The sequence below is a fragment of the Choloepus didactylus genome, chromosome X (genome assembly GCF_015220235.1).
Source record: "Choloepus didactylus isolate mChoDid1 chromosome X, mChoDid1.pri, whole genome shotgun sequence".
In the NCBI taxonomy this organism is placed as follows: Eukaryota; Metazoa; Chordata; class Mammalia; order Pilosa; family Megalonychidae; genus Choloepus; species Choloepus didactylus.
Window position 1 is genome coordinate 14,023,463 of NC_051334.1, and position 27,573 is coordinate 14,051,035.

Genomic DNA, 27,573 nt, shown 5'->3' on the forward strand with positions numbered 1-27,573 from the left:
ATATTAGCAGCTATAGTTAAAACTCCTACTATATGATAAATTCTGTAAGCTTGTTGGTGAAGATTCTTTTCAAACACAGTGTAACCACATGTCAGATGAGTGATTCGGAAGGCATTCAATATATCATCTCTCTCTCTCCCTGGAACTCCAGTCTGAACTTCCAGGCAGAGGAACCAGACAAAACCAGAAATGCTAATACCCTAAATCACTCTCCGCCCATGGCAACTGGCCCAGGATCTTTGAACTGTGGTCTGGCCTCCCCTTCTCCGCCAGGACACAGCTGGCCACAGACGGGCAACCAACACAACATTTAAAATTCAAAATGTGAAACTCAGAATAATGAGGCCATCTGGTCCATATTATGTTGTCCAACAATTATAAGTAATGTGAGCTATAAATACAAGAAGCAAAAGGAAGCAAACAAGAGACCATTAATCAATACAGACAATTTGCACAAGATCTGATGACTCAAGTGTATTTACACAAACACAGAAATTCATATCTCAGGGGAATCTTTACAAATGGTGGACTAAAACAGTTCTGGATTGAAAAACGTGAACTGCCAAATGCCCTTCAGTAATATAATGTCTCTGATGTAATAAAAGCCTGCATGAAAATTTCACATGATGTAATGTTTGATTTTTTTGTCAACTTGGCTAGGTGATAGTGTTCAGCTGTTTGGTCAAACACTGGCCTAGATGTTGCTGTGGAGGTATTTCATACATGGAATTAGCACCTACAATCAGTTGACCTTAAGTAGATTACTCTCTGTAATGTTGGTGGGCCTCATCCAATCAGTTGGGGGACTTAAGAGCTAGAACTGAGGGTTCCAGGAATCAGAAGGAATTCTGCCTCCAGACTACACCCTCCACTCCTTCCTGAGTTTCTTGCCTAAGGAATTCAGACTCAAGACTTCATCACTCTCACTGGAATTTCCAGCCTTCAGCCTGCCCTATAGAATTCCAACTTGCCAGCCCCCACAATCGCGTGAAGCCAATTCCTATAATAAATCTCTTAACATATATACATGTATCCTGTTGGTTCTGTTTCTCTGGAGAATCCCAACTGATACACACAGAGAACTTTAATAACTCAGAGTTATACATGAAGGAAACAGATTCAGAATCCAGAGCGACTTGATGAGGATTTCATAATTGAGACACATCAGTGGATCTGACTCTAAGAAACTACTAACAATTGTCAATCAGCTCCAATCCTAGAACCTGAAGGAGCTTGGGTGGTGTTCTAGTTTGCTAATGCTGCCAGAATGCAAAACACCAGAAGTGGATTGGCTTTTATAAAAGGGTGTTTATTTGGTTACACAGTTACAGTCTTAAGGCCATAAAGTGTCCAAGGTAATGCATCAACAATCGGGTACCTTCACTGGAGGATGGCCAGTGGCATCCAGAAAACCTCTGTTAGCTGGGAAGGCACGTGGCTGGCATCTGCTCCGGAGTTCTGGTTTCAGAATGGCTTTCTCCCAGGACATTCCTCTCTAGGCTTCAGCTTCTCTCCAAAATATCACTCTCAGTTCTCTTGGGGAGTTTGTCCTCTCTTAGCTTCTCTGGAGCAAAAGTCTGTTTTCAAAGGCCGTCTCCAAAATGTCTCTGTAAGCTATAGCTCCTCTCTCAGCTCCTGTGCATTCTTCAGTGTCCCTCTTAGCTATAGCAAGCTCACTCCTTCTGTCTGAGCTTATATAGTGCTCCAGTAAACTAATCAAGGCCCATGCTGAATGGGTGGGGCCATGCCTCCATGGAAATTATCCAATGAAAGATCTCGCCCACAGTTGAGTGATCACATCTCCATGGAAACATCCAATCAAGTCTCCAACCCAATCAACAGCAATATGTTTCCTGCCCACACAAGACTGCATCAAAGATAATGGCATTTTGGGGGACATAATACATTCAAACCAGCACAGGTGGGAAAATAAACAACCAAAATGGTTTGACTCTGGATCTGTGTAACTGTGGTGGACTGAATTGTATACTCCAGTTTAGACCTGTTCTTGGTCTTGGTCGGCATTCTGGTGGGTGTGGTCCCATTGTAAACAGGATCTCTTCAAGATGTTACTTCAGTTAAGGTGTGGCCCAGCTGAACCAAGGTTGGGCTTTAATCCAGATTACTAGAGCCCTTTATAAGCAGAATGAAAGTCAGGAAGAGAGAAGCCAAGGGAGAAGCAAGAAGCTGAAAGTCAACAGAACCCAGAAATGAAATAAGACGTAGCCATGTGATGGAAAGGCCAAGGAACCCCAAAGATTGCTGGCCAGCCAGAAGATGCCATGAGCCTTCTAGGCTCTGAAACCGTGAGCCAATAAATTCCTGTTGTTAAACCAACCCATTGTATATTATGTGCTTTAACAGCCAGGAAACTGAAATAATAACTAACAGTCCTCTCATATCTCTGTTTGACTATCCCATAGTGACCTCAAACTCAATATATCTAAAACTGAACAATGCTCCTCCCTTCCCAATCTGGTCTTTGCTTTGTATCCTAGGCTTCTAACATGAGCAACTGAATGGCTAATGGCGCAATCTGCTGAGAGAGAAAACACAGTGGGACCACAAGGTTGATTTCTCTGAAGGGGGAGTGCAGTAGAATGTATTATTTGTTAGCAATTCTTCCTTCCTTCCCCTCCTTTGCCAGGGTTTACTATAGGGCAGAGAACAAATCCCCACCCCCACTGATTTGGAGCATGGCCACATGGTTTGCTTTGGCCAATAGTATGAAAGCAGAGGCTTTAAATGAGCTTGGTTTGGCTTGGCCCCTTGCACTTCTACTATTGGCCACAAGAAGAACACACCATGGGGAGCCACTGGTCCCAGGATGAGGCAAGATGTGGAGCAGATCAGAAACCGACTCACATCCAGAAGCCCAGTGCAGCAGAGCCACAGACACCTGGAGACCCATGAACAAGAAACAAATACTTGCTTTTGTAAGCCACTGAGCTTTGGGGAGGGGGCTATTTGTTATGCAGCATTATGGCAGCAGAAACCTGACTAATAGATGATCATCGTACCTGAGGGTAAGTCATGAGGGTTCACTGTACTATTCCATTTTTGGGTAATGTTGGAAATTTTCCAAAATAAAATGTTTTGATAATTTTAAAGACAGATTTTCAGGTTTTTAATTTTCTATTTCTATAATTTTATTATTGCTTTACATTTTTTCCTTTGTCAAAAAAAATACAGATTCACTGTAAAAATTTGAATACAAACACAAAATAAGAACTTACTCCTAACTTTACCACACAAATATAAGCAGTAATAGCATTTTCTTATATATTAGTTCTGTCTTTCATTTGTGCAAATATATATGGGTTAACCTTTTTTGGCTTAATAATACAAATCTTTTTCACAACTTAGGCATTTTGTTTCCTTTTTCTTTTTTCCCCCATTTTTATCAATTTGATAGCCTAAAGAAAAACAATATCTGGTTTTCACACATATTTATATTTATAGTCTCTGGATCTAGCAATCAGGAATGCTGAATAAATGTTAGAATTTTCTAATTTAGTTCTGCTCTCTCAAAATAATGTATGATTAAGTGTGGTAGGGGGCAGTCCTAATGTGGCCTGCCACCTTTCCCTGGGACTCACAAATACATCCTTTGCTCAGGACCAGGGGTGTCTGGCAGGATAAAGCCAGTCCCCTAAGTAGATAAGGGGACTGCCGAGACATTCCTTCCCCTACTAACCCAAGCACATGGAAACATTCACTGGAGACGGTCTGACTCTGGTGGGCATGTTTTACGACATCCAGCTCACACCCCAGTGGTATATCTGTCCCTGGTGGGGAGGGATTGGGGTTCCTCCACTACAGCACACACACAAGAAATGAATGCTGCATGTACAACATCTCCCTGCATCAGCCATGGGTTGAGACCCACTGGCTATGGGAAACTGACGCCCACTGGCGAGGCCAACTTTGCTCTCTCTTCTCTGAGAGTAACACATCTTTCCATCAGCGCCTGTGTGAGTCGTGCTTTACTGGTGACCCCAACACCTGTAGTGGAGTGTCTCTTTCAGACTGACACTAAGAAACTGGTGTTATAACCTATTTGCTGGTATATTCTCCTTCCAGACATTTATTCCAGAACAGTAATTCAAGGAGCTTTTCATTTCCTTGGATGATCACTCTTCTCTTTGCTGGTGGCATTTTATAAAAAGTTGTAAATTCGGTTATTTAACTCTTCCAAGATTGCCTTAGTAACATTTTCTTAAAAATGAGTCACGGTAGGTCTTAGAGTTCTCAGTGTGTGCTGAAAGATTTCTCAAACTTTGGCATGCGTGAGAATCACCTTATCAATACCCAGAAGGCCGAGCCCTGCCCCTTGTGTGCTCATTGACCCAGGAGAGTGAGCTGGGGATGGAGACGCAGGATGGGTATGCTCCCTGTGTCACAGTTTGGTTTTTTTTTTTAAATAAAAAAAATAACAAAAGTTCAGTGTTTCACCGACTCATGAAAAAAATTAAAAAAGTAGAGGAAGACAAAAAGACCCATCCACATTCCCTACCCCCATCCGCAAAGACGACCATTGCTAGTATTTCCAATGTTTTCTCAAGGAATTGCTTTTCTAAGTTATTTCATATAGCTGTGATTTACATACCTATAAGTGATTTATACATTTACAAGTTGGCCTTTTATTCCTAGCACAAAATCAGATTTCTTAAGGTCCAAAAAGGAATAGCAAAAAGGGCTTAAAAAGTTTTCAGTAGCCAGATTTTCTTCCTTACCTAATAAGGCCACCTCCAAGAATGTCTTGTGAGGAAGGAAAAAAAAATTTTTTAAAGACACCTTATGAGAAAAAAGGCATTGTCAGTTATGTAACACAGATATGCCACCAGAGTTACCTACTTTATTTTCTTTGCACATCAAGTGATTTCTAGCTGGAAAATTTTTCAGGTGTGGACAATAAATTCTCTTTATTGGGCTGCCAATGTGTAGGCAACTCTGCATTTTCTCATAGCTGTGGAATCCCACCAACAGTAGTTTTGCCTTCATAATAAACCTTATTGCTAGGGTTGAAATTCTAAATCGTTTAACCCGTGAGGTGTTATCATCGTTGCTTCCTGGGTTTCCATGAGTGGCATTAGAGCGAAGTTGCAACAGAGGAGGCAGGAGAGGAAACCAGACAAAGCAAGACAAAACACTTTGTGACAGGGGAGTGAATCTCCCTGGCAACGTGGACTATGACTCCCGGGGAGGAATGTAGACCCGGCATCATGGGATGGAGAACATCTTCTTGACCAAAAGGGGGAGGTGAAAGGAAATGAAATAAGCTACAGTGGAAGAGATTCCAAAAGGAGCCGAGAGGTCACTCTGGTGGGCACTCTTACGCACACTTTAGACAACCCTTTTTAGGTTCCAAAGAATTGGGGTAGCTGGTGGTAGATACCTGAAACTATGAAACTACAACCCAGAACCCATGAATCTTGAAGACAACTGTATGAAAATGTAGCTTATGAAGGGTGACAACGTGACTGGGAAAGCCATATGGACCACACTCCCCCTTGTCTAGTTTATGGATGGATGAGTAGAAAAATGGGGGAAAGAAAAAAAAAAAACCAAACAAACAAACAAAAAAGGCACCCAGTGTTCTTTTTTACTTTAATTGCTCTTTTTCACTTTAATTTTTATTATTATTTTTGTGTGTGTGGTAATGAAAATGTCAAAAATTAATTTTGGTGGTGAATGCACAACAATATAATGGTACTGTAAACAATTGAACGTACACTTTGTTTTGTATGACTGCGTGGTATGTGAATATATCTCAATAAAATGAATAAAAAAAAATACTTTGCGAGTTGCCCTGACTTGTGCTGTATTTCTATACGGCATTTTAGGTTACATGTTGCTTTTCCTTTGACGTTCCTCCTGAATTCTTATTTCTGCCTGGGACTGGAACTGAGTTTAAGCTGGGCAGTGTCTCTAAGACCAGAAAGATACTAAGAACAAATACCTACTCCTCCCAAACCAGCCAGTCCATAGTGTATGACTCCAAATTACTGCAGTGAAAAATGGATGCATTTTCTACCACCCACTGATGGAAAAGAAGCCGTGATAATGGAGACTGGCTTTCTATCTAATTCGGTTTAGTGGTTTTACAGGGCAGCCGTTTTTGCCAAGCAGTTTGTCCTTGTCTGGGCCAGTGGTATCCTGGCTGATAATTCAGCCCCATCCCTCTTAAACAAAAAGGTATAGCTTCTCCATAACGGGGCTTTGGCTCCCAGCAACTTGGTGAGTACCAGGTTTGCAAGATCAGGCCATATTCTTGCCGTCATATTCCTCTTATCAATAAAGACAGAAGTAACATTATATATACAATTTGTAATGTTAAGGATCTATTCTGGATACCAAGCTTCCTGTTTCTACAGGACTAGCCATAGAGTCTGTCATACTGGGAAGAATTTCCTCTTTCCCGAGATCAATAGACCCAGACTATATATTAAATTTAAAAACAAACTTCCAACAAAAATTAAATCTCACTTCTAAATTAAGAAAACCATCATTTAAGTATGACACTTGAAGGATTTTCTGCTCCCAATTATGCTTTGCCTTTGTTAATTGTCATTTTAAAATGATTTTGATGGAGTAATATTCGGGGCTCCCCACCTGCTACAGGCTTCCTAGGTTGCCAGGGTTCCATTTTAGATTAGACAAGAGTTATACTAATGCATAATTATTTATTATCAAGCCAGAAATAGCTAGAAAGCAGGAGAGCCATGGAAAGGGGTTCTAGCACAATTTACCAATTTAATAAATTTCTAACTACATAGCAGGACTGTATTTTTTCTGCCCATTCAACAACTGAAAGTCTCATTCTGTTATAGAATCCCTTCATAAAACATGTCAAAATTCCACAAATCTACCCAATATTTGTGTAGATTTGTGGAATCTACAACTCCAATACTGGGTTGGAGCATATCATTCTTATGTATGCCCACACGTGTATATAGTTTCTCTCAGTAATGTAAAGAGCCTGACATACATGCCATCCCTTCCCCAGTAAGCCATTCCACCATTTTTCTATCCCTCAGTTGAAGTGCTCTTCAAAGACTCAGATGTTACTTGCATGCAAATCTCTATCTGCCCCTAATATAAGACTGAAATTCTCTGCACACAGGGATCAAAGTCACCTTCAATCTGCCTAGCACCTTTCTGACCTAGTCGATTCAAAACAATGTTTGTTAATGAATTATCCATGTGTCTCAACATTTCTTTACTATCAAGTTCCATTTTCTAATGGGCACAGAGTTTCTCTTTGGGGTGATGAAAATAGTTTAGTAACAGATGGTGAGTGTGGTAGTGCAACACTGTAAATGTAATTAAAGCCATTGGATTGTTCACTGAAAAATAGTTAAAATGGAAAATGTGTTATATATATGTTACCACAATAAAAATGTAGGAAATCAGAAGTCCCATTTTCTCTAGTCCTAAGTATTAGAAGGGCCAAATTCACTGATACACAGTAGCTTCCTTCTGAAGCTAGCAAGAAGTCTGACTGTTTTCTAAACTAGGCCCAAATCAAGGACAAAATATAGAACTTCAATACCGTGGTGGTTAGTAGATTTTTTTCCTGTCTATTTTTTTGAATTCTTTTGAATGCAGAGAGTAGTCACTATTTTCGAATGTCCTTAAGGGGAATCTGAAAGAATCTTCCAAGTAAATTTCCCCTATAATCGTCCTCGGTAGAGAATGGCAGAACTTAGAACTGCAAACCCAACTAACTCCTGTCTTTCCTCTCTTCAAGAACATTATTCGGCATCCGGAGAGTTCTAAGGAAGAGAGAAGCAAGCACTCCCTCAAAAGACAGAGGCAGTGGTAGCACTGGGGTACCAAACCCGATACCTGGCCTCATCTATGGCCACACTATACTGTTCCTTAATTTTAATCTGTATTCCTGTGGGCGCGAACCCACTATAAATAGGACCTTTTGAAGATGCTACTTTTAGTTAAGGAGTGGCCAACTGGGATCAGGGTGAGTCTTAATCTGGATTATTGGAGGCCTTACAAAGAGGACCTGGAAGTCCAGAAGCCAGAAAGGAGAGGACATTGCCATGTGACAGGAGGCAGACATACAAGCCAAGGAACCCCAAGGATTGCTGGCAGCCAGTGCCAGAACGCTACAGATTTTCAGGAGAAAGCAAGCCTTGCTGACATCTTGATTTTTGGAGTTCTGGTAGCCCCAAAACTGTAAGCCAATCATTTCCTGTTGTTTAAGCTAAAACCAGTTTGTGGTATTTGTGATAGCAGCTCAGATAAACTAAAACACACCCCAAAGGCAAAAAAAATATGCTTTACCAAATGTGACAGGCCTTAAGGTTTTTATATATGCTTGTGCTCCGTGACTTTATCCAGGGATTCTGCCATGTGCAATGGCGGGCCCGAACGTCCCCTATACAGAGTCTGGAGCTATGTTGCCCAATACGGTAGCCACTGGCCACATGTGACTATCGAGCATTTGAAATGCGGCCAGTCTGAATAGAGATGAACTGAAAGTGTAAAACTCTCACCAAATTTCACACTTACTACAAGAAAAAGAATGCAAAAATATCTTGTTAGTAATTTATATTCCTTACATGTTGAAATTATAGTATTTTAGATATATTGTGTTAAAATATATTCTCAAAATAAATTTCACCCGTTTCTTCTTTATTTTTTAATATGGCCATCAGAAAATTTCATGGCTCACATGGTATTTCTATCAGGCAGTGCTGGTCTAGAGAGCAGCTTAGAGACCTTCCAAAACCTGGGATGGGAACCAGGGCCTCTCACCCCCGAAGTGGCTCTGCCTGTTAATGAGTATACCAGTAGCCCTCACGATGACTCAGAACTTTCAGGAAGCTCCAAATCTGGGCAATGTTATTTGAGGAGGTGGCCACATGGTGCCTGAGAAGCATCCTTGGGAAGTATCTGCACATTAGCCAACAACTGGTCTTTCCAGTGCTTCTAATACAAAATCAACTCCCATTCATCGTCAGGATTCAGGTCAAGTACCGCATTAGGTCGTTGCCCAGCTAGACACTGTCTTTTGGTCTTCCATATTCTCTGCTGCATCAATTCAGGGCTGACTCCACAATATATGGCAGAGGCTGAAGTAATTATTGACCTTTACCCCAGGGCATTTTTTCTCAGTATCTCTCTGTATAATTATTCTTTTTTTCCCCACTAAATAAAGAGATACAATCTCATTTGAAATAAGGACACTGCTCAAATCTCACAGCAAAAGAACATCTTTGCATGCAAGCTCTCTAGAAGAACCTAGAATATGATAATATGGCCTCCAATGAGGCCAATGAGGCAGCTGAGGACAGAGGTCAAAGAGAGATTTTTCTGTAACCTTTCAATTTGGAACTCTCATATCATATATTCTTGTAAACTCTTTATAAGAGAATATCTACATTCTACAGAACAAAGATTTTCAGAACTTAGAATCCTTGGAGACTTGTAACATTTTTTTCTGGCTTCCCACAACCTTTAGATCAGGAGTCAGCAAACTTTTACTGTAAAGCACCAGATAGGAAATATTTTAGACTTTGTGGTCTCTGTGGCAACTACTCAACTCTGCTGTTGTAAACAAAAGCAGCCACAGTCAGTAGGTAAACAAATGGGCCTGTCTGTGCTCCAATAAAACTTTATTTACAAAAACAGATAGGATTTAGGCTGCGGCCACAGTTTGTCAATCCCTGCTTTAGACATTGCCTCCTTTAAACAACAAGTAAGTTGTATTCATGCTCTTTTTGTTTCATGCTTAAGCAGGTTTTAAAAAAAATCTTTTATACTTAGGAAAGTTGGAAAAAAGGGACGATCATGGGGAACAGAAGAAAAGTGTCAAGTTTACGGGATAAAACCATGGAGTTTGTGATCTTCACTCAGAAAAGAAAAAAGGTGTTTCAAAGACCATGAAAAAAATCTCATCCTATCAGAAATCTTCCTGGGATGAGTCAATGGTGGCGACAAAGAAGTCACATTCTGGGTTGAAAATGAATTACTTCTGAGTCTTCGTACTTCTCAAGTCTGATATTAAAACAACATATACTTGTGCAGATAAATTCGGAAATTGCTACTCCTGAAATGTAGATAATCTCGGTGAACTAAATCTTGATGTTACCATTAAATTCTCCACAGAAGTGACCATTATAATAAGCATTCTCACATCCTGGCCCATGGTATGTGAGATTTTTCTAGTTCAGAGAATCCCCTTGTGAGGGCAGTTCGCTGTGGCAAAGTTTAGTTTCCTGTGACGCTGGCTCCAGCCTGCAGGTTCGAGGTCATTATCTTTCTCTACAGAATACTACCAGCATGTTAATAGATGTTAATTGAAAGCCTAGTCTTTCAAAGAGAGAACAAATCATAGCAATATGTCTATTTTAAAAATAATTTTTCCTTTGGTAAAATGATGGAAAGTTTAAAACTTAACATTAAGGCTTAAAAATGAACTCTGTAATCAAACAGTGCCAACTGAATTCTCCAGCTTTTCACTAGTATGCTCAGAGGAAGCAGTAAACACCAAAGAAAAGTCTCAGGGATGGAAAGCTGGCCCCACTCAGGAAGGATGGAACTGAATAATGCCCACAGAATGGTTCCATCTTTTTAGAGATATTCATGGACATGAACACTGAAGATCCAAAATTCATCAGGTTAAATTTGCAGTCCTGTCAGAGCCTAATGGGTCCCCTGTGGTAAGCCTACATTGAAATAGAGTAGGATGTGCACTAGACCAATGAGAAACCTTGATGTTTAGCAAAACCCAAAGAAAATGGGAGCCAAGTTATTTTGTTCAAGGACAATATGAGTTGCAATGTCACTAGAATTTACTGTTTTTCAAAATGGTTCACCTATTGATTATTCCTGATCATAGAAGAAGTGGTATTTCAAAAATGGCAGGTCATAATTACATTTGGCTTATTAACAAACTCATATTCAAATGTCAATACAATAGGTCAAATAATGCTATCACAAAGAAAATACAGCTCAGGAAGAACTGAGTGGCTGGTCACTTTCTCCCAGCTAGTTTTCTGGCTAGTACTGATCGAATAAAGGTCTAATATCCAGAATATGTAAAGGACTCTTACAACTCAACAACAAAAAGATAAACAACCCAATTTAAAAATAGGCAAAGGACTTGACTGACATTTCTCCAAAGAAGATACACAAATGACCAACAAGCCCATGAAAACTGCTCAACGTCATTAGTCATTAGGGAAACGCAAATGGAACCCACAATGAAATTCCAATTCACACCCACTAGGATGGCTAAAATAAAAAAGATGATAACAAGTGTTGACCAGGATCGTGGAGAAATAGGAACCCTCATACATTGCTGGTGGGAATGTAAAATGATGCAGCTGCTGTGGAAAACAGTTTGGCAGTTCCTCAAAATCTTAAACAGAAAATTACCACATGACCCAGAAATTCCACTCCTAGGTATAGACCTGAAAAGAATTGGAAACAGGGACTCAGACACTCGTACACCCACATTCACAGCAGCATTATTCACAACAACCAAAAGGTGGAAGCAACCCAGTGTCCCTTAACAGAGGAATGGGTACAGCCACACGATGGAATATTATTCAGCCATAAGAATGAAAAGGCATGAAGTGCTGATGCCTGCTACAACATGGATGAACTTTGAAAACATTCTGCTAAGTGAAATAAGCCAGACATAAAAGGAGAAGGGAGAGAAATCGCACGTAGCAACGAAAGAGAGTCTTCTTAAGTGCCTCTCCTTCAGGTCCTATTTACATGCATCATTAAAGCGCTCTGTTATAAATGACTTTAGGAAGGGTAGTCACTAAAAGAGAAAACTTCCATTCACGCCAAACTACACCTTTGTGATTGTGAAGTAACCCCCCTGTGCTTGCATCCCTCTCTCTATGAGGCCTGAGTCCAGCTCTGTTTAACCTATTTATTTTTTTATTTGGAGCCTCTTTTGATCTTCAAAGCTGTAATTTTCACAAGTGGAGCACTGAAGCCCTTTAATATTTTTGTTTACCAGAGTTATGCATTCCATTTCTGCACATGTTTGGTATTTGAATTTTCCGTAGCATCTTACAAAATAATGCTGCAACATCTTACAGTTATTTTTTTAAAAAGTAGTTAAAAGGCCAAAAACAACCACAAGAAAACTAACTGAGCAGTTAAAATATTTAAATTAGTATCCCAGAGCTGAAATGTAAGCAACAACTAAGTCATGTCAAGCACATTTGACAGGAAAATTAGGAAGCATATCAGGGGAGCAGGTTGTATAACAGGGCCAGGACTAGGGGTGGTGAGAGAGGCACAGGGCTGGGTCTTGTCTTTATTCAAAATGTAGATATTTTGTTCATTATGAATGTTTTTGCATTAATTTTCATTTTTAAAAAATACTGCATTAAAATATTATTGATCCTTCCTCAAAAAGTTAAGCATAGAATTACCATATGACCTGGCAATTCCACTCCTAGGTATATAACCATAAGAACTGAAAGCAGGGACTCAAACAGATACTTGTCCACCAATGCTCACCGCAGCATTATCCACAATGGCCAAAAGGTGAAGCAACCCACGGGCCCATCAACACATTAATGGATAAACAAATTATAGTATATAGATACAATGAAATAATATTCAGACCTAAAGAGGGATGAGATACTGATAAAATGCTATAACATGGATGAGGCTCAAAAAACATTATTATGCCAAATGAAAGAAGCTGGATGCCAAAGGACCCATGCTGTACGGTTCCATTCAAATGAAATGTCCAGAATAGGCAAATCCATAGCGACAGAAAGCAGATCGGTGGTTGCCAGGGGCTGAAGAAGGGGGCACAGGAAATGAGTGACTGCTTAATATATGGGGTTTTATTTGGGGGTGATGAAAATGTTGTGGAACTAGATAGAAATGGCAGTTGCAGAACATTGTGAATATACTAAATGCCACTGGATTGTTCACTTTAAAATGGTTAATTTTATGTTCTGTGATGTTCACCTCAATATTTAAAAATATGTATTACCAATCCTGATCCACCACCCGTCCCTTAAATTTTGTGCCTGAAGCAAGTGCCTTACTTGCCACCCCCTAGTCCGGGACCTGTTCACTTTTACTTTTAACTGGAAAAGGGAGTAAATGAGGTGAGAAATTGATATAAGCTTGGGCTGCACACAAATCTGCAGGTGACTCTTTTTTTTTTTTTTTTTTTAGGTGACTCATTTTTGACTTAAGATCAATGACTGCACGTGCTCTGCTATCCCTCCAATACAACATGGCGAAGGCTCAGTTTCCCAGCTCTTGGCTCTCCATCTTCACGTCATGCTCTGCAGGACCAAACATGAAGACACTTTCTGCCCAGTGGGGTGGCTGAGAAAAGTTTAATCAGCTAGAGGAATTTGTGATGATCAAAGGCCGTTTCTGGAGGGCAAAGAAAAGTACCCCTTTGGAAGGTTCACGGAAGTGTCTTATTGATTTCCTTTGAGGCTTTATGTCCCAAGTTTGCTGAAGAACAGGGTGAATTTACATAAGAGTGCAGTGATTTCTTCAGATTGTGCCTTCATCTTGACTTTAATTATTTCAGGGGCTAAAAACAAAAGAATATGAATATTAACCATCTTTAAAATACCTCCAGCTAACCTTTGCGCCATTTTGGTTTGCTCCAAGTTTGATGCAAACCAAAGAGAGACAAATTTGCTTCTGCCCTGGTAAACGTGAAGAATCTGCCCCCCAGGGAACTAGGAAGAGATCTCACACTGGAGAATGAATCTACAGATTTCAAAAAGCTGCATCCCTGCCAAGGAGCGGCTCTTCTAATTCAAGGCCTGCCAACCTCATAGGGTTACCCCAGGCAATATCTGCCTCTGAGCATAAATTTAATAAAGCTACCAGGCTGCTGTGCTCTCTAATCAAACAAATTAGAGACCTGGGAAAAATCAGCTGCCCATGGAAATCAAGCCAGCCACTTGCATCTTCCTACAAATAAATAAAACACTACTTGATCTTATGCAAAATCCCAGGAAATATTTTCCATGAGATACCTAGACTAGGGTTATCAGCAATTTTTTTTTTTGTAAATAAAGTTGTACTGGAACACAGCCATGCCCATTCACTTATGGATTGTCCATGGCTTTCCAATGGCAGATCTAAGCTGTTGCAAAAGCAACTATATGGCCTAAAAATATTTACTACCTGGCCCTCTACAGAAAGTTTGCAAATCCCTGATCTAGACAATTTCAACTCTAACCACTACAGCTGCTAAGTATACATTTATAGACTTCCTTATATATTTATGCCTGGACTTAGATGTGTGTTCCATTTTCCCCAAATGCTAATTCTGCATCCAATGCTGAGCATCATCAGCTTTCAAGTCAGTCCTGCTAACTATGACCGTGGAAGAGGAGCATCTGAGGGAGCAGTGTCCCGTGAGACAGATCCTGTAAAGCCTCCCCCTACACCAAGACGACAGACTGTCTGTAAAACAAGCAAACAAGAACTTGATGCTTCTGTCTTACCTTCTCAGGCAATCCCCACTGTTCTGAGTCATGTATCAGTTTTAGTGCATTTCCAACTCAGCCACCTTTGGTTCTGAGAAGCTGTCACCACTGGTATCACCATATTGATCACTAGGTCAAAAGGGGAGCTAATTTAGCATGGTATAAAAATTTAAAAAAAAAATGTAAACCCTGGGCAGTTATCTTTTCACCATCCCAAACAGTTTTCATAATCAACCCTGTTAAGTAAAATAAAATGGCTGCCTGCATTGGGTGTTGCTGAGAAGGATCCCTTCCTGAGAAGGGCTTTTCCAGAAGACAAAAACAATTGACCTGCAGGAGCTTTCTGAGAAAATGAAACCCACCCTACAGAACTGCAGAGAAGCTACACCTGCTAATAAACCAGTTTTGGTCCAGGAGAGACAGGTTATCAGATGAACAGACATATCATGCTCATCAATGTCTATTGCTCCCCACTTTGTAAGACCTTCCCCCTTATGTAAAATGGAAACTTGATGTCAGCCAATCAGAACATTTAGTTGCTCGCTTCCACATTCACCCTATATGAGCTTTCCCTTGCCACCCCCCTCAGGGGAGCTCCCTTCCACTTTCTGAATGAGATGATGCCCAATTCATGAATTGCTCAAAAAAGCTGAGAGATCCTAAATTGTGTGAAAATCTTTTCTTTTAACAACACCCATTCAGGGTAAATATTAAGGAATCTTCTATTATCACTTACTGATCACTATATGAAGAGGTTAGTCCAACCGCTCACAAAGGCCTCCTTCTTTTGCCAGAGCAACTGATTGCTTGCTTTCATCTTTAATTGGAAGTTACTCATTCAGATGATTTATAAAAGCATTTCAATGTCAATTAAATTTTATACTCTTGGGAAGGCCACTGATCATTTCTAAACTTCCATAAAGCCTTAAAAGCAGATTGCTCTCCTGCCCCCCTTCCCTATTGCTTGCTTTCTACTGGAAGTATGACATTAACAGATGGAAAAAATGAAAGCCTGAGTTGATGCACCCATTCATTTTCTGTGAATCTACTCTTGTCAATACTAGGCCCTAAATCTCAATCCATTTGGGATTGAGCATTCACTCAAGTCCTATTTCTACTGATCTCAATTTGTTCTCAAGTGCAATAATGTAGCATAAAATAGTGCCTGGCTACTCAGAGTTTGTTTGTTTTTTTTTAAATTTTTCACCCTCCTTATACAACTGCTTCCTTTGGCAAAATGAAAGGACTAGAGACTAGTGAACGTAACTGCATATCCTTAATTATGATAGTCAAATGCTTTCCTTTTTTTCAGTTGCAGGTTGGGTTTCGCCACTGTATTTGAGGACCACAGAAACTCCCTGGATAACACCTTGATGGGGGTGCTGGCTGTCTCATGGTCAGCAATCTCCAAGGGAGCTTGAACTTGGTGGTCATTAGGACTAACAAAATGCAGATTGGTTCAAAATCCAGGAAACATCCAGCAGTGAATGTTAAAAAAAAAACTTCATGCACTCTCTAATCTCACCTTGAAATCCTATCTGCTTCAGATCATATTTTCAGTATGATTTGTAGGCCAGCAGCATGGAACATTTCCATCCCAGCAAACATTCTTGCAGGTACAAAGGTTTGAAAAACAATTTGCACCATGCTGTTTTCAAGTCAGAAGGAAATGGGATGCTCTGACTTCCTCCAGAGTTGCATGCAGTATTCAAAATAAGACTGATTACTGACATACATGTTGTTGCCCTGTTCAGTTCCCTTAAAACGCACCTTCTCTACAAGGTAGCCCTGCAATTATACTTTTGCTCTGAGTCATGGGCTCAGTGTGGGGTTCCTCTCCCTCAGTTCCAAAAAAGCCAGCAGGCTGGACAACTCTGCAAGAGCAGCCAGAGTTCCCCTGATCTATGAAGATGTCACCATCAGGAAGTTCTTTATGCCTTGCCCATCTCTAATCTTGGCAGAGCCTTGATGATTTGTGGCAATAAAAGTCCAATTCCATAACAAGTGAAATTCCACTTTTTTAAGGGGAAGAGGGGAGAAGGAACAATTGGAGAAAGCCCATGCTGACAAGTCAGAAAACAAAGATTTACTCTAAACATATCAATAAAGAGATAAAATCAGAAAAGACTGTTTTCTGGTTTGCACCTTCATTTTCATCCTCACTCTCCTTCCTGGCTTCTGGGCAAAATACTAGAAAGGAGCCGGGGATTAGAGTATGGAGAAGAAAAAAGAAGAAGAGTAAGTGCTGGCAGCAAGGACAAGATACATTAAGTAAACATCTAGGTCAACATACCCTTAAGACACACCAAGTAGAAGACAGGTCCTGGTTAGAGTTTAGTTCAGGAAAATTACTTCTACTGTTACAAAAGTGTCTCTGATAAAGAAAACATAGGAATAACTGAAGAATGTTTAAAAAAAAAAACTGACCAAAAAAAGTTGATATATCCTTACCCATGCACTCTTGCTACTCAACTGTAGATTCCCTCCTGGTTCTATGCACCATTTTTGCATCACAGAATTAGCAAGGAAAGGGAATTTGGAAGTTGCATTCAACTCACTAGCTGAGAAGAAATGAAGGTTGAGGGCATTCGAGTGATTCACCTGGCAGGCGGCTCGTCAGAGGTGGGGCCGGAATCCCCCACATACTAAGCCAGCCATGAAGCCCATGTCTAAGCTGCACTGCAGTGGGGCAGCTGCACCCACCGAGGCACAAGCGACAACAGTACAAGTGGGAAGTGCCAAAGCACCAAGAAAACCCCGTACCTTCATGCTTTCCTCCTTCTCCAAAGGGGAAGGTATAAAAGTGCTCTGAAAACTTCATAAAAATATAAGCTGTTGCTATTTATGAGGATTCCACATTGATAACATGGTATATTGCTAAAACATTATGGCAATAAAAGGAACCAGTGAAAACTGCTAAGCATATGATTTCCAGAATTGTTTTCCTGTGCCAACTCATTCCCTGCCAGCATTAGCAAGAGGACCCGGGTGGATCTGTTTCTAACCCAATGGTTTTCATTTCCTATCTGATGACTGCCTGCCCCAAATTCTGCCAACACATCAAAATGGCACACGTTCAGTGTGACAAAGCAAGGCTCAGCTTGAGATTATTCCTCTCCAAGGTTAATTACTGGGTTCACTAATTTCCCTTCCTATGTGTTCCAAGAGATACGACAATAAAATAAACCATGACACTCAAGAACAGAATTGTCAAAACAGGCATTGCTGCTAACCTAGCTGAATTTAGGGAATTCATCTACTGGCAGAAAAACAATTGCTAGAAATAGACTGTGGCTCATCATCCATAAACCAAACAGCCATGGTCCCGGCACATTCCATAAAATTCAAGTGGCTACTCTGAACCACGCTTGACTTGGGGGCTTGTTTTTGTTTCGTGCAGAACAGAATTAAAGAATTCATAAGCTGGACTTATCCAGCTCTATTTTCACCTAAATCAAGACAACCTAGCTCTATCTTAACACTAACCTGTCTTTTTAAATAATCTACTCCGTGTAAGCACTCTCTCACAGACACACACGATTTTCTTCAGTGGGGAGTGTTATCAGATATTAGGATCTTGCAGGTTAAATTTTATGAAATGACATTTAAGTGGCAGAATATAGACCTATTCATGTGTGTCTTATTACATTTGGGGAGGGGAAAGACTCAAACCTGCACTGTCCAATACGGCAACCACAAGCCAGAGCTCTAAATTTAAATCTATGGTAGGGGGTTGTCTTAGGGCAGCCTGCCGCCTTTCCCTGCAACCCAACACATCCTCTGCTCAGAGCCATGGGATAAAACCCACTCCCCTAGTAGAGAAGGGGCCTGCTGGGACAGCCTGCCCCTGTTGTCCTGAGCACAGGGAAGCGTTCACCAGAGAGGGTCTGACTCTTGACGGTGTGTTTTCTGGCATCCGGCTCATGGCCCAGTGGTATATCTGTCCCTGGAGGGTAGGAAGTGGGTTCGTCCACTGCGGCACACAGAGCGAAAGAGAGACAGAGACAGAGAGACAGAAAGAGACCGAGAGGGGTGCTGCACCCAGAACATCTCCCTGTGTCAGCCATGGATTGAGACCCACCGGCTCTGGGAAACTGACACCCACAAGTGAAGCCCACCTTGGTCTGCCTTTTCTCTAGGTGAGGGAAACACTGTTCCTTCTGGTGCTGTGTGAGTCGTGCTTCTGTCGGTGACCCCGACACCTACAAACCGTGCAGTGGGGTGGGACCCCAGGACTGACTGAGTTCCTGGGGGCAGGCGTCGTCACGCTCTTGGCACCCTGCACGGGGGGAGATTCCAGCCCTGGAGGTGGGCATAAGTATGTCTCTTTCTGATGTGGCAAAATCAATTAAAACTCAATGAAGTTTAAAATTCAGTTCCTGACTTGCACTACCCCACATTTCAAATGCACACTAGCCACGTGTGGCTGCTGACCGCCACATTGGACAGTGCAACGTATAGAACATTTCCATGATTGCAGAAAGTGCTACTGAATAGGACTGCTTGGCAAAGAAATGAATAACGATTTAAAAAGCACACACACAATCACCACACAATGGTCCTCCTTGTCACTTCCTGGAAAAGGTGTGTGTCTATTTAAGGCCTGGCTTAAAAATTCCGCTTATGCATGCATGTGTCCCTGAAATAATGGAGCTCTCTTTTAAAAAGTTTTTCTTACCGTACCATTTCTTATAAGACAAAATAAAAATTACCAGCAGTGACACATGGGACTTGCCATCGTTACAACCCTGGCTCCACTTACAAGACCTGACTGCCAGGGTTTATATGGTATTTTGATGGACCAAAGGCTTGTTGTAGTCAAGCTTGTTTGTCAAAGCACTCACGGTTTCTAATAAATTCCCAATATGAGAAAACACAAATTCCAAGGCCCTAGGGCAAGGATAGAGTAAGGCCTCATATATCCCCCCTTTTAGGCTACCCTGAGGCAGCCGCTAAACCATTTCTTCTCCATTAACAGAGACGGTTGGTCTGAATCAAAATTTCTTTAAATGGCATATAGTTAGGATCCCCAGTATGCGTGAGTTCCCACAGTATATACATCAAAATCCTGCTGCAGCCAAGTGTCTTCAATGAGGCACCTTTTAGCCTAGGTACGTTTAACCCCCCAGGGAAGGTGCACTCTAATGGAGTTTATTAACAACACTTTAACAGAAAAAGTCTCAAGGTAGGGATTTGAAGTCAAACAATCATAGCAGGAATGGTGTTAAAAGATGTTTAAAGAATTCTTTACAAAAGGCAAATAATAAGTGAAAGAAGCAAAACACAGAAAGCCACATATTGTATGACCCCATTTATATGAGCTATCCAGAATAGGCAGGTCCAGAGACACAGAAAGGAGATGAATGGTTGCCAGGGGCTGGGAGAAAGGGAGAGTGGAGAGTGATGGCTTTCCTCTGGGGTGATGAAAACGTTCACCCTGAGTGCATGGGAAGCCACTGAATTGTACGCTTTAAAGTGGTAAATTTTATATCACACGAATTTTACCTTGATCAAAAAAAAAAGCAAAAAAGGATTGCTGCTTTTTTCCAGTTCACTTTTGTTTGAAAGGTAACTCGAGGCGAAGAGTATTTTTATGTCAGATTTAAGTTTACAAAGCAACATGTCAGCTGCTCCTCGCAGCAACCCTAAGGCTGAGGAGTGTGAGGTTTAGGAGTGTGGTGAATTGGCCAAAGTTATCCAGGAAGTAACAGACCCAGAAGTGGAGGACTCTGCTAGTCCCTACTGTCTCCACAGACACGAAATATTCACACCACAAATCGCAAGAATGGTTCCAGGCAACATCAGCCACGCAGCCCAAAATTCAAGAAGAAAGGTGATTCCAGGTTTGGATGACACTGGACACTGAACGTCAGATTTGTGCAGAGGATATAAGCTTCTTACTCTCTGGGTCAGACAGAAAGCAAAACCACCCAACATGGGGCAAGCTTACACTAGAGGAAGAGAAAAACACTCTATACACTACGGAGGGGCCACTCCTCACCGACAGGTCAGTGAGCTAGCATCCTGAGAGGGAAGAGATGGCTGTTCCCCTCTTGCCAAGCAGTTCAGGAATGACTATCAAGAGGCAACAGAGTTGTGTGAGCAGAGGCAAGGCATAAAAGCTCTGGGAAGTTCAGGGGACTACAAGCTTCTGTATGGTTTCATGGGCCTTTTATCCTGTAAGCCGAGGGAAGCCACTGATGGTCTTAAGCTCCAAAATAACATAGGAAGATCATTCTGATGGCAGTTGGGAAGATGGCTTGGGACAAGGAAAACTGGAGGCAGAGAGGCCAGTCTGGACTTTGCGGTAGGCAAGCGATCAAGGAGACCTGAGCTAAGGTAGAATTAAGGATGCTAATGATAATAGTAATTCCTATTTAAGTTCCTACTATGGACCAGCCACTTTGCTAGGTGCTTTATATTTAAGGTGAAACTTAGTCACATTATTACCATGTGAAGCAGGTATTATTATCATCTCCCCATCCCTTTTTTTAATAAAGAAATGGATAAACAGAAGAGTGAAGTCACACCCAGTTAGGGAAATAAAAGTGCCAGGTTTGAGTTAAGATGAAGGATTTCCTTATATAATACTGGATATTAATCGTTTGTTGGATATGTAGTTTTGAAATATTTTCTTCCATTGCGTAGGTTGTCTTTTTACTTTTGTGATAAAGTCCTCTGAGGAACAAAAGTTTTTATTTTGATGAGGTCCCATCTATCTATTTTTTCTTGTGTTGCTTGTGCTTTGGGTGTAAAGTCTAAGAAACCATGGCCTAACACAAGGTCCTGAAGATGTTTCCCTATGTTTTCTTCTAGGAGTTTGATAGTTCTAGCTCTTATATTTAGGTCAATTCATTTTGAGTTGATTTTGAATAGTGTGAGGTAGGGGTCCTCCTTTTTTTTGCTAATGGAGATCCAGTTTTCAAACCATTTGTTGAAAAGACTATTCTTCCTCAATTGACTAGTCTTTACCACCTTGTCAAAAATCAGTGGGCCATAAATGCAAGGGTTAAGTTCTGAACTCTCAATTCTATTCCATTAGTTTATATGTCTGTCCTTGTGCCAGTACCATGCTGTTTTGATTGCTGTGGCTTTGCAATAAGTTTTAAGATCGGGAAGTGAGAGTCCTCCAACTTCATTCTTTTTCAAGATGCTTTGGCTATTTGGGGCCCCTTACCCTTTCATGATTGGCTTTTCCATTTTTCCAAAGAAGTTTGTTGGAATTTTGATTGGGATTGCATTGAATCTATAAATTGCTTTGGGTAGTATTGACATCTTGATATTTGGTCTTCTAATCCATGAACACAGAATATCCTTCCAGTGATTTAAGTCTTCTTTAATTTCTTTTAGCAATGTTTTGTACTTTTCTGTGTAAAAGTCCTTTACTTCCTTGGTTAGATTTATTCCTAGATATTTGATTTTTTTAGTTGCTATTGTGAATGGAATTTTTTTCTTGACTTCTTCTTCTGCTTTTTCATTACTTATGTATAGAAACACTACTGATTTGGGGGTATTTATCTTGTACCCTGCTGCTTTGTTGAATTCATTTGTTAGCTCTAGGAGCTTTGTTGTGGATTTTTCAAAATTTTCTGTATATAGGACCATATCATCTGCAAATAGGGAAAGATTTACTTCTTCCTTTCCAATTTGGATGCCTTTTATTTCTTTTTCATGCCTAATTGCTCCAGCAAGAACATTCAGTACAGTACTGAGTAACAGTGGTGATAGTGGGTATTCCAGTTTGCTAATGCTGCCAGAATGCAAAACACCAGAGATGGACTGGCTTTTATAAAAGGGGGTTTATTTGGTTACACAGTTACAGTCTTAAGGCCATAAAGTATCCAAGGTAACACATCAGCAATCAGGTACCTTCACTGGAGGATGGTCAATGGTGTCCGGAAAACCTCTGTTAACTGAGAAGGCACATGGCTGGCGTCTGCTCCAAAGCTCTGGGTTCAAAACAGCTTTCTCCCAGGACGTTCCTCTCTAGGCTGCAGTTCCTCAAAAATGTCACTCTCAGTTGCTCTTGGGGCATTTGTCCTCTCTTAGCTTCTCCGGAGCAAAAGTCTGCTTTCAATAGCCATCTTCAAACTGTCTCTCATCTGCAGCTCCTGTGCGTTCTTCAAAGTGTCCCCCTTGGCTGTAGCAAACTTGCTCCTTCTGTCTGAGCTTATATAGTGCTCCAGTAAACTCACCAAGGCCCATGCTGAATGGGTGGGGCCACACCTCCACAGAAACTATCCAATCAGTCATCATCCAGTTGGGTGGGGTACATCTCCATGGAAACCCTCAAAGAATTACAATCTAGTCAATACTGATACGTCTGCTCACACAAGATTACGTCAAAGATAATGGCGTTTTGGGGGACATAATACATTCAAACTGGCACAGTGGGCATCCTTGTCTTGATCCTGATCTGAAAGAGAAAGCTTTCAGTCTTTCACCACTAAGTAGAATGTCAGCTGTGGGCTTTTCATATATACCCTTTATCACGTTGAGGAAGTTTCCTTCTATTCCTAGTGTCCTAAGTGTTTTTATCAAGAAAAGGTGCTGTATTTTATCAAATGCCTTTTCTGCATCGATTGAGATAATTGTGTGGTTTTTTTCCCTTCATTCTGTTAATGTGGTATAATACATTAATTGATTTTCTTATGTTGAAACAACCTTGCATACCAGGGATAAATCCCACTTGATGATGGTGCATAATTCTTTTAATATGCTGTTTGATTCAGTTTTCAAGTATTTTGTTGTGGATTTTTGCATCCATATTCAAAAGAGATATTGGTCTGTAGTTTTCATTCTGTAGTATCTTTATCCAACTTTGGTAGGAGGGCGATGTTGGTCTCATAGATGAGTTAGGGAGTGTTTCATCCTCTTCAGTTTTTTTTGGAAGAGTCTGAGCAGAATTGGAGTTAAGTCTTCTTGGAATGTTTGGTATAATTCTCTTGTGAAAACACCTGGTCCTGGGCTTTTCTTTGTTGGGAGGTTTTTGATTACCGATTTAGTCTTTTTACTAGTAATTGGTTTGTTGAGATCTTCTATTTCTTCTTGAGTCAATGGAGGTAGCTTGTGTGTTTCTAAGAATTTGTCCATTTCATATAGGTTACCTAATTTATTGGCATATAGTTGTCCATAGTACCCACTTACAGTCTTTTTATTTCAGTGGGGTCAGTAGTAATGGCCCTCTTTTCATTTCTGATTTTTGTTATTTGTATCCACTCTTTTTCTAGCTAGAGTTTTGCCAATTCTATTTGTTTTTTTGTTTTCTATTTCACTGATCTCCACTAATCTTTGTTATTTTCCTCCTTCTGCTTCTTTGGATTTTATTTCACTCTTCTTTTTCTAGTTCTTCCAGTTTTGAAGTTAGATCACTGATTTGAAGTCTTTCTTCTTTTTAAACACAAGCATTTAGAGCTATACATTTCCCTCTCAGCACTGCCTTCACTGCATCCCATAAGTTTTGGTTTGCTGTATTTTCATTTTCATTCACTTCAAGATATTTCCTTATTTTGCTTTGGATTTCCTCTTTAACCCATTGGTTTTTTATGAGTATGCTGTTTAATTTCCACATATTTGTGAATTTCCCCTTTCTCCCTTTGTTATTGTTTTCTAGCTTCATTCCATGGTAGTCAGAGAATATACATTGTATGATTTCAATATTTTTAAATTTATTGAGACTTGTTCTATGACCCAACATATGGTCTATCCTGGAGAATGATCCATGTGCACTCGAGAAGAATATGTATTCTGTTTCTGTTGCATGCAGTGTTCTATATATGTCTGTTAGGTCTAGTTGGTTTAGAGTATCATTCAAGTCCTATACTTGCTCATTGATCTTCTGACTAGATGTTCCATCCATTACTGACAGTGGTGTGTTAAAGTCTCCTACTATTTTTTTCTTTCTTTTTCAAAGCAGTTTTATTTACATACCATACCATCTATTCAAAGAGTAAAGTCTCTTACTATTTATGTAGAACCATCAATTTCTCCCTTCAAATCTGTAGGTATTTCCTTCATATATTTTGGGGCTCTGCTGTTAGGTGCATATAGTTTTATAATTGTTACATCTTCCTGTTGAATTGTCTCCTTTATCAGTATGTAATGACCATCTTCGTCCCTCATAACTGTTTTTTTACTTAAAGTGTATTATATCCAATATTAGTATAGCTACCCCAGCTCTCTTTTGATTACTACTTGCATGGTATATTTTTTCCATCCTTTCACCACCAAACTACTTGTATCTTTGACTTCAAGGTGAGTCTCTTGCAGACAGCATATAGTTGGGATGTGTTTTTAAATCCATTTTGCCAACCTCTGTCTTTTTTTTAAGTCCGTTTTATTGAGATATATTCACATACCATACAATCATCCATGGTGTACAATCAACTGTTCACAGTACGATCTCATAGTTGTGCATTCATCACCACAATCTATTTTTGAACATTTTCCTTCTACCAGAAAGAATCAGAATAAGAATGAAAAATAAAAATAAAAATAAAAAAGAACACCCAAATCATCCCCCCATCCCACCCTATTTTTCATTTAATTTTTGTCCCCATTTATCTACTCATCCACCCATATACTGGATAAAGGGAGTGCGATCCACAAGGCTTTTATAATCACACTGTTACCCCTTGTAATCTACATTGTTATGCAATCATCTTCAAGAGTCAAGGCTACTGGGTTGGAGTTTGGTAGTTTCAGGTATTTACTTCTAGCTATTCCAATACATTAAAACCTAAGAGGTGTTATCTATAGAGTGCATAAGAATGTCTACCAGAGTGACCTCTCGACCCCATTTGAAATCTCTCAGCCACTGAAGCTTTATTTTGTTTCATTTCGCATCCCCCTTTTGGTCAAGAAGATGTTCTCAATCCCACGATGCCGGGTCCAGATTCATCCCCGGGAGTCATATCCTGCATTGCCAGGGAGATTTATGCCCCTGGGAGTCAGGTCCCACATAGGAGGGAGGGCAGTGAGATCACCTGCCAAGGTGGCTTAGTTAGAGAGGGCTACATCTGAGCAACAAAGAGGCACTCAGGGGGAGACTCTTAGGCACAGTTATAAGCAGGTTTAGCCTCTCCTTTGCAGTAACAAGCTTCATAGGGGCAAGCCCCAAGACAGAGGGCTCAGCATGTCAAGCTGTCAGTCCCCAATGTTTGTGAGAACATCAGCAACAATCCAGGTGAGGAAGTCCAACACCTCTGCATCCTCCCCCAGCTCCTCATGGGGGCCCCGAATATATATTTTTATTCTCCGCCTAAATTACTTTGGGATGTTCCAACCTCTGTCTTTCAACTGGAGAGTTTAATCCATTTACATTTAAAGTCACTACTGATAATATAGGCCTTTATTCTGCCATTTTGTTAATCAGCCTTTGTAAGCCTTATACTTTTTTCCTCCTCTGCTTCCATTAAAGCCTACTTTAATATTTATTTGCTTTCTTGTGTTGTACCTACCATATTGAGTACCTTCTCATTTCTATCTGGATATATTTTTCATCTGTTTTCCTTGTGGTTACCATAGCATTTAATTTAACATCCTAAATACATAACAATTATATTTGTTTTGATACCAACTTAACTTCAATAGCATGCACATATACTTTTCCTATACCCTTCTATCCCCAACCATTTTTTTGTACTTGTTACCATTTATTTCTTTTACATTGTATATCCAAAAACCTAGATTTATCATTACTTTCTATGCATTTGCATTGTAGTACCTGTAGGAAGTAAAAAATGAAGTTATATACCAAATAATACAATACAATAACTCTGGCATTTATAGTTACCCAAATGGTATTACCTTTTCCATAGATCTTTATTTCTTTATGCTGCTTTAAACCACTGTCTAGTGTCCTTTTGTTTCAGTCTGAAGAACTCCCTTCAACATTACTTGTAAGGCAGATCTAGTGGTGATGTACTCCCTCAGGTTTTCCTTATCTTAGAACATCTTAATCTCTCCCTCATTTTTAAAAGAAACTCTCATCGGATATAAAATCCTTGGCTGACAGTTGTTTTCCTTCAGCACATTAAGTATTTTAATCCCCTGCCTTCTTGCCTCCATGGTTTAATGAGAAATCAGAATTCAAGTCATATTGGGGTGCCGTGTTTAAAAATACATTCAGAGGCGGGGCAAGATGGCAGACTGGTGAGCTGTATGTTTTAGTTACTCCTCCAGGAAAGTAGGTAGAAAGCCAGGAACTGCGTGGACTGGACACCACAGAGCAATCTGTCTTTGGGCATACTTCATACAACACTCATGAAAATGTCGAACTGCTGAGATCAGCGAAATCTGTAAGTTTTTGCGGCCAGGGGACCCGCGCCCCTCCCTGCCAGGCTCAGTCCCGAGGGAGGAGGGGCTGTCAGCTCCGGGAAGGAGAAGGGAGAACTGCAGTGGCAGCCCTTATCGGAAACTCATTCTACTGATCCAAACTCCAACCATAGATAGACTGAGACCAGACACCAGAGAATCTGAGAGCAGCCAGCCCAGCAGAGAGGAGACAGGCAGAGAAAAAAACAACACGAAAAACTCCAAAATAAAAGCAGAGGATTTTTGGAGTTCTGGTGAACACAGAAAGGGGAAGGGCGGAGCTCAGGCCTTGAGGTGCATATGCAAATCCCGAAGAAAAGCTGATCTCTCTGCCCTGTGGACCTTTCCTTAATGGCCCTGGTTGCTTTGTCTATTAGCATTTCAATAACCCATTAGATCTCTGAGGAGGGCCCTTTTTTTTTTTTTTTTTTTTAATCCTTTTTTCTTTTTCTAAAACAATTACTCTAAGAAGCCCAATACAGAAAGCTTCAAAGACTTTCAATTTGGGCACCTCAAGTCAAGAGCAGAACTAAGAGAGCTCTGAGACAAAAGGCAATAATCCAGTGGCTGAGAAAATTCACTAAACACCACAACTTCCCAAGAAAAGGGGGGTGTCCACTCACAGCCACCATCCTGGTGGACAGGAAACACTCCTGCCCATCGCCAGCCCCATAGCCCAGAGCTGCCCCAGACAACCCAGTGTGACGGAAGTGCTTCAAATAACAGGCACACACCACAAAACTGGGCATGGACATTAGCCTTCCCTGCAACCTCAGCTGATTGTCCCAGA

General features: G+C 40.6%; 1 protein-coding gene across 5 annotated transcripts in view; it reads right to left on the bottom strand.

Annotated features, from left to right (window-relative positions):
* The window catches only part of CTPS2 (CTP synthase 2), a 383,279-nt gene that overhangs the window by 232,393 nt on the left and 123,313 nt on the right, over positions 1-27,573 (bottom strand). The window contains exons 17-18 of one of the 5 annotated variants that reach the window (XM_037822636.1): positions 14,487-14,597; positions 9,604-13,558 (exon numbers count right to left, since the gene is read on the bottom strand). The exons of the other annotated variants lie outside the window; for them this stretch is intronic. Of the exons in view, the coding sequence (XP_037678564.1) occupies positions 14,528-14,597 (70 nt within the window). The 3' untranslated portion in view covers positions 9,604-13,558; positions 14,487-14,527. Of the gene's footprint in view, positions 1-9,603; positions 13,559-14,486; positions 14,598-27,573 lie in introns of those variants that run through there. 5 annotated transcript variants of the gene reach the window in all.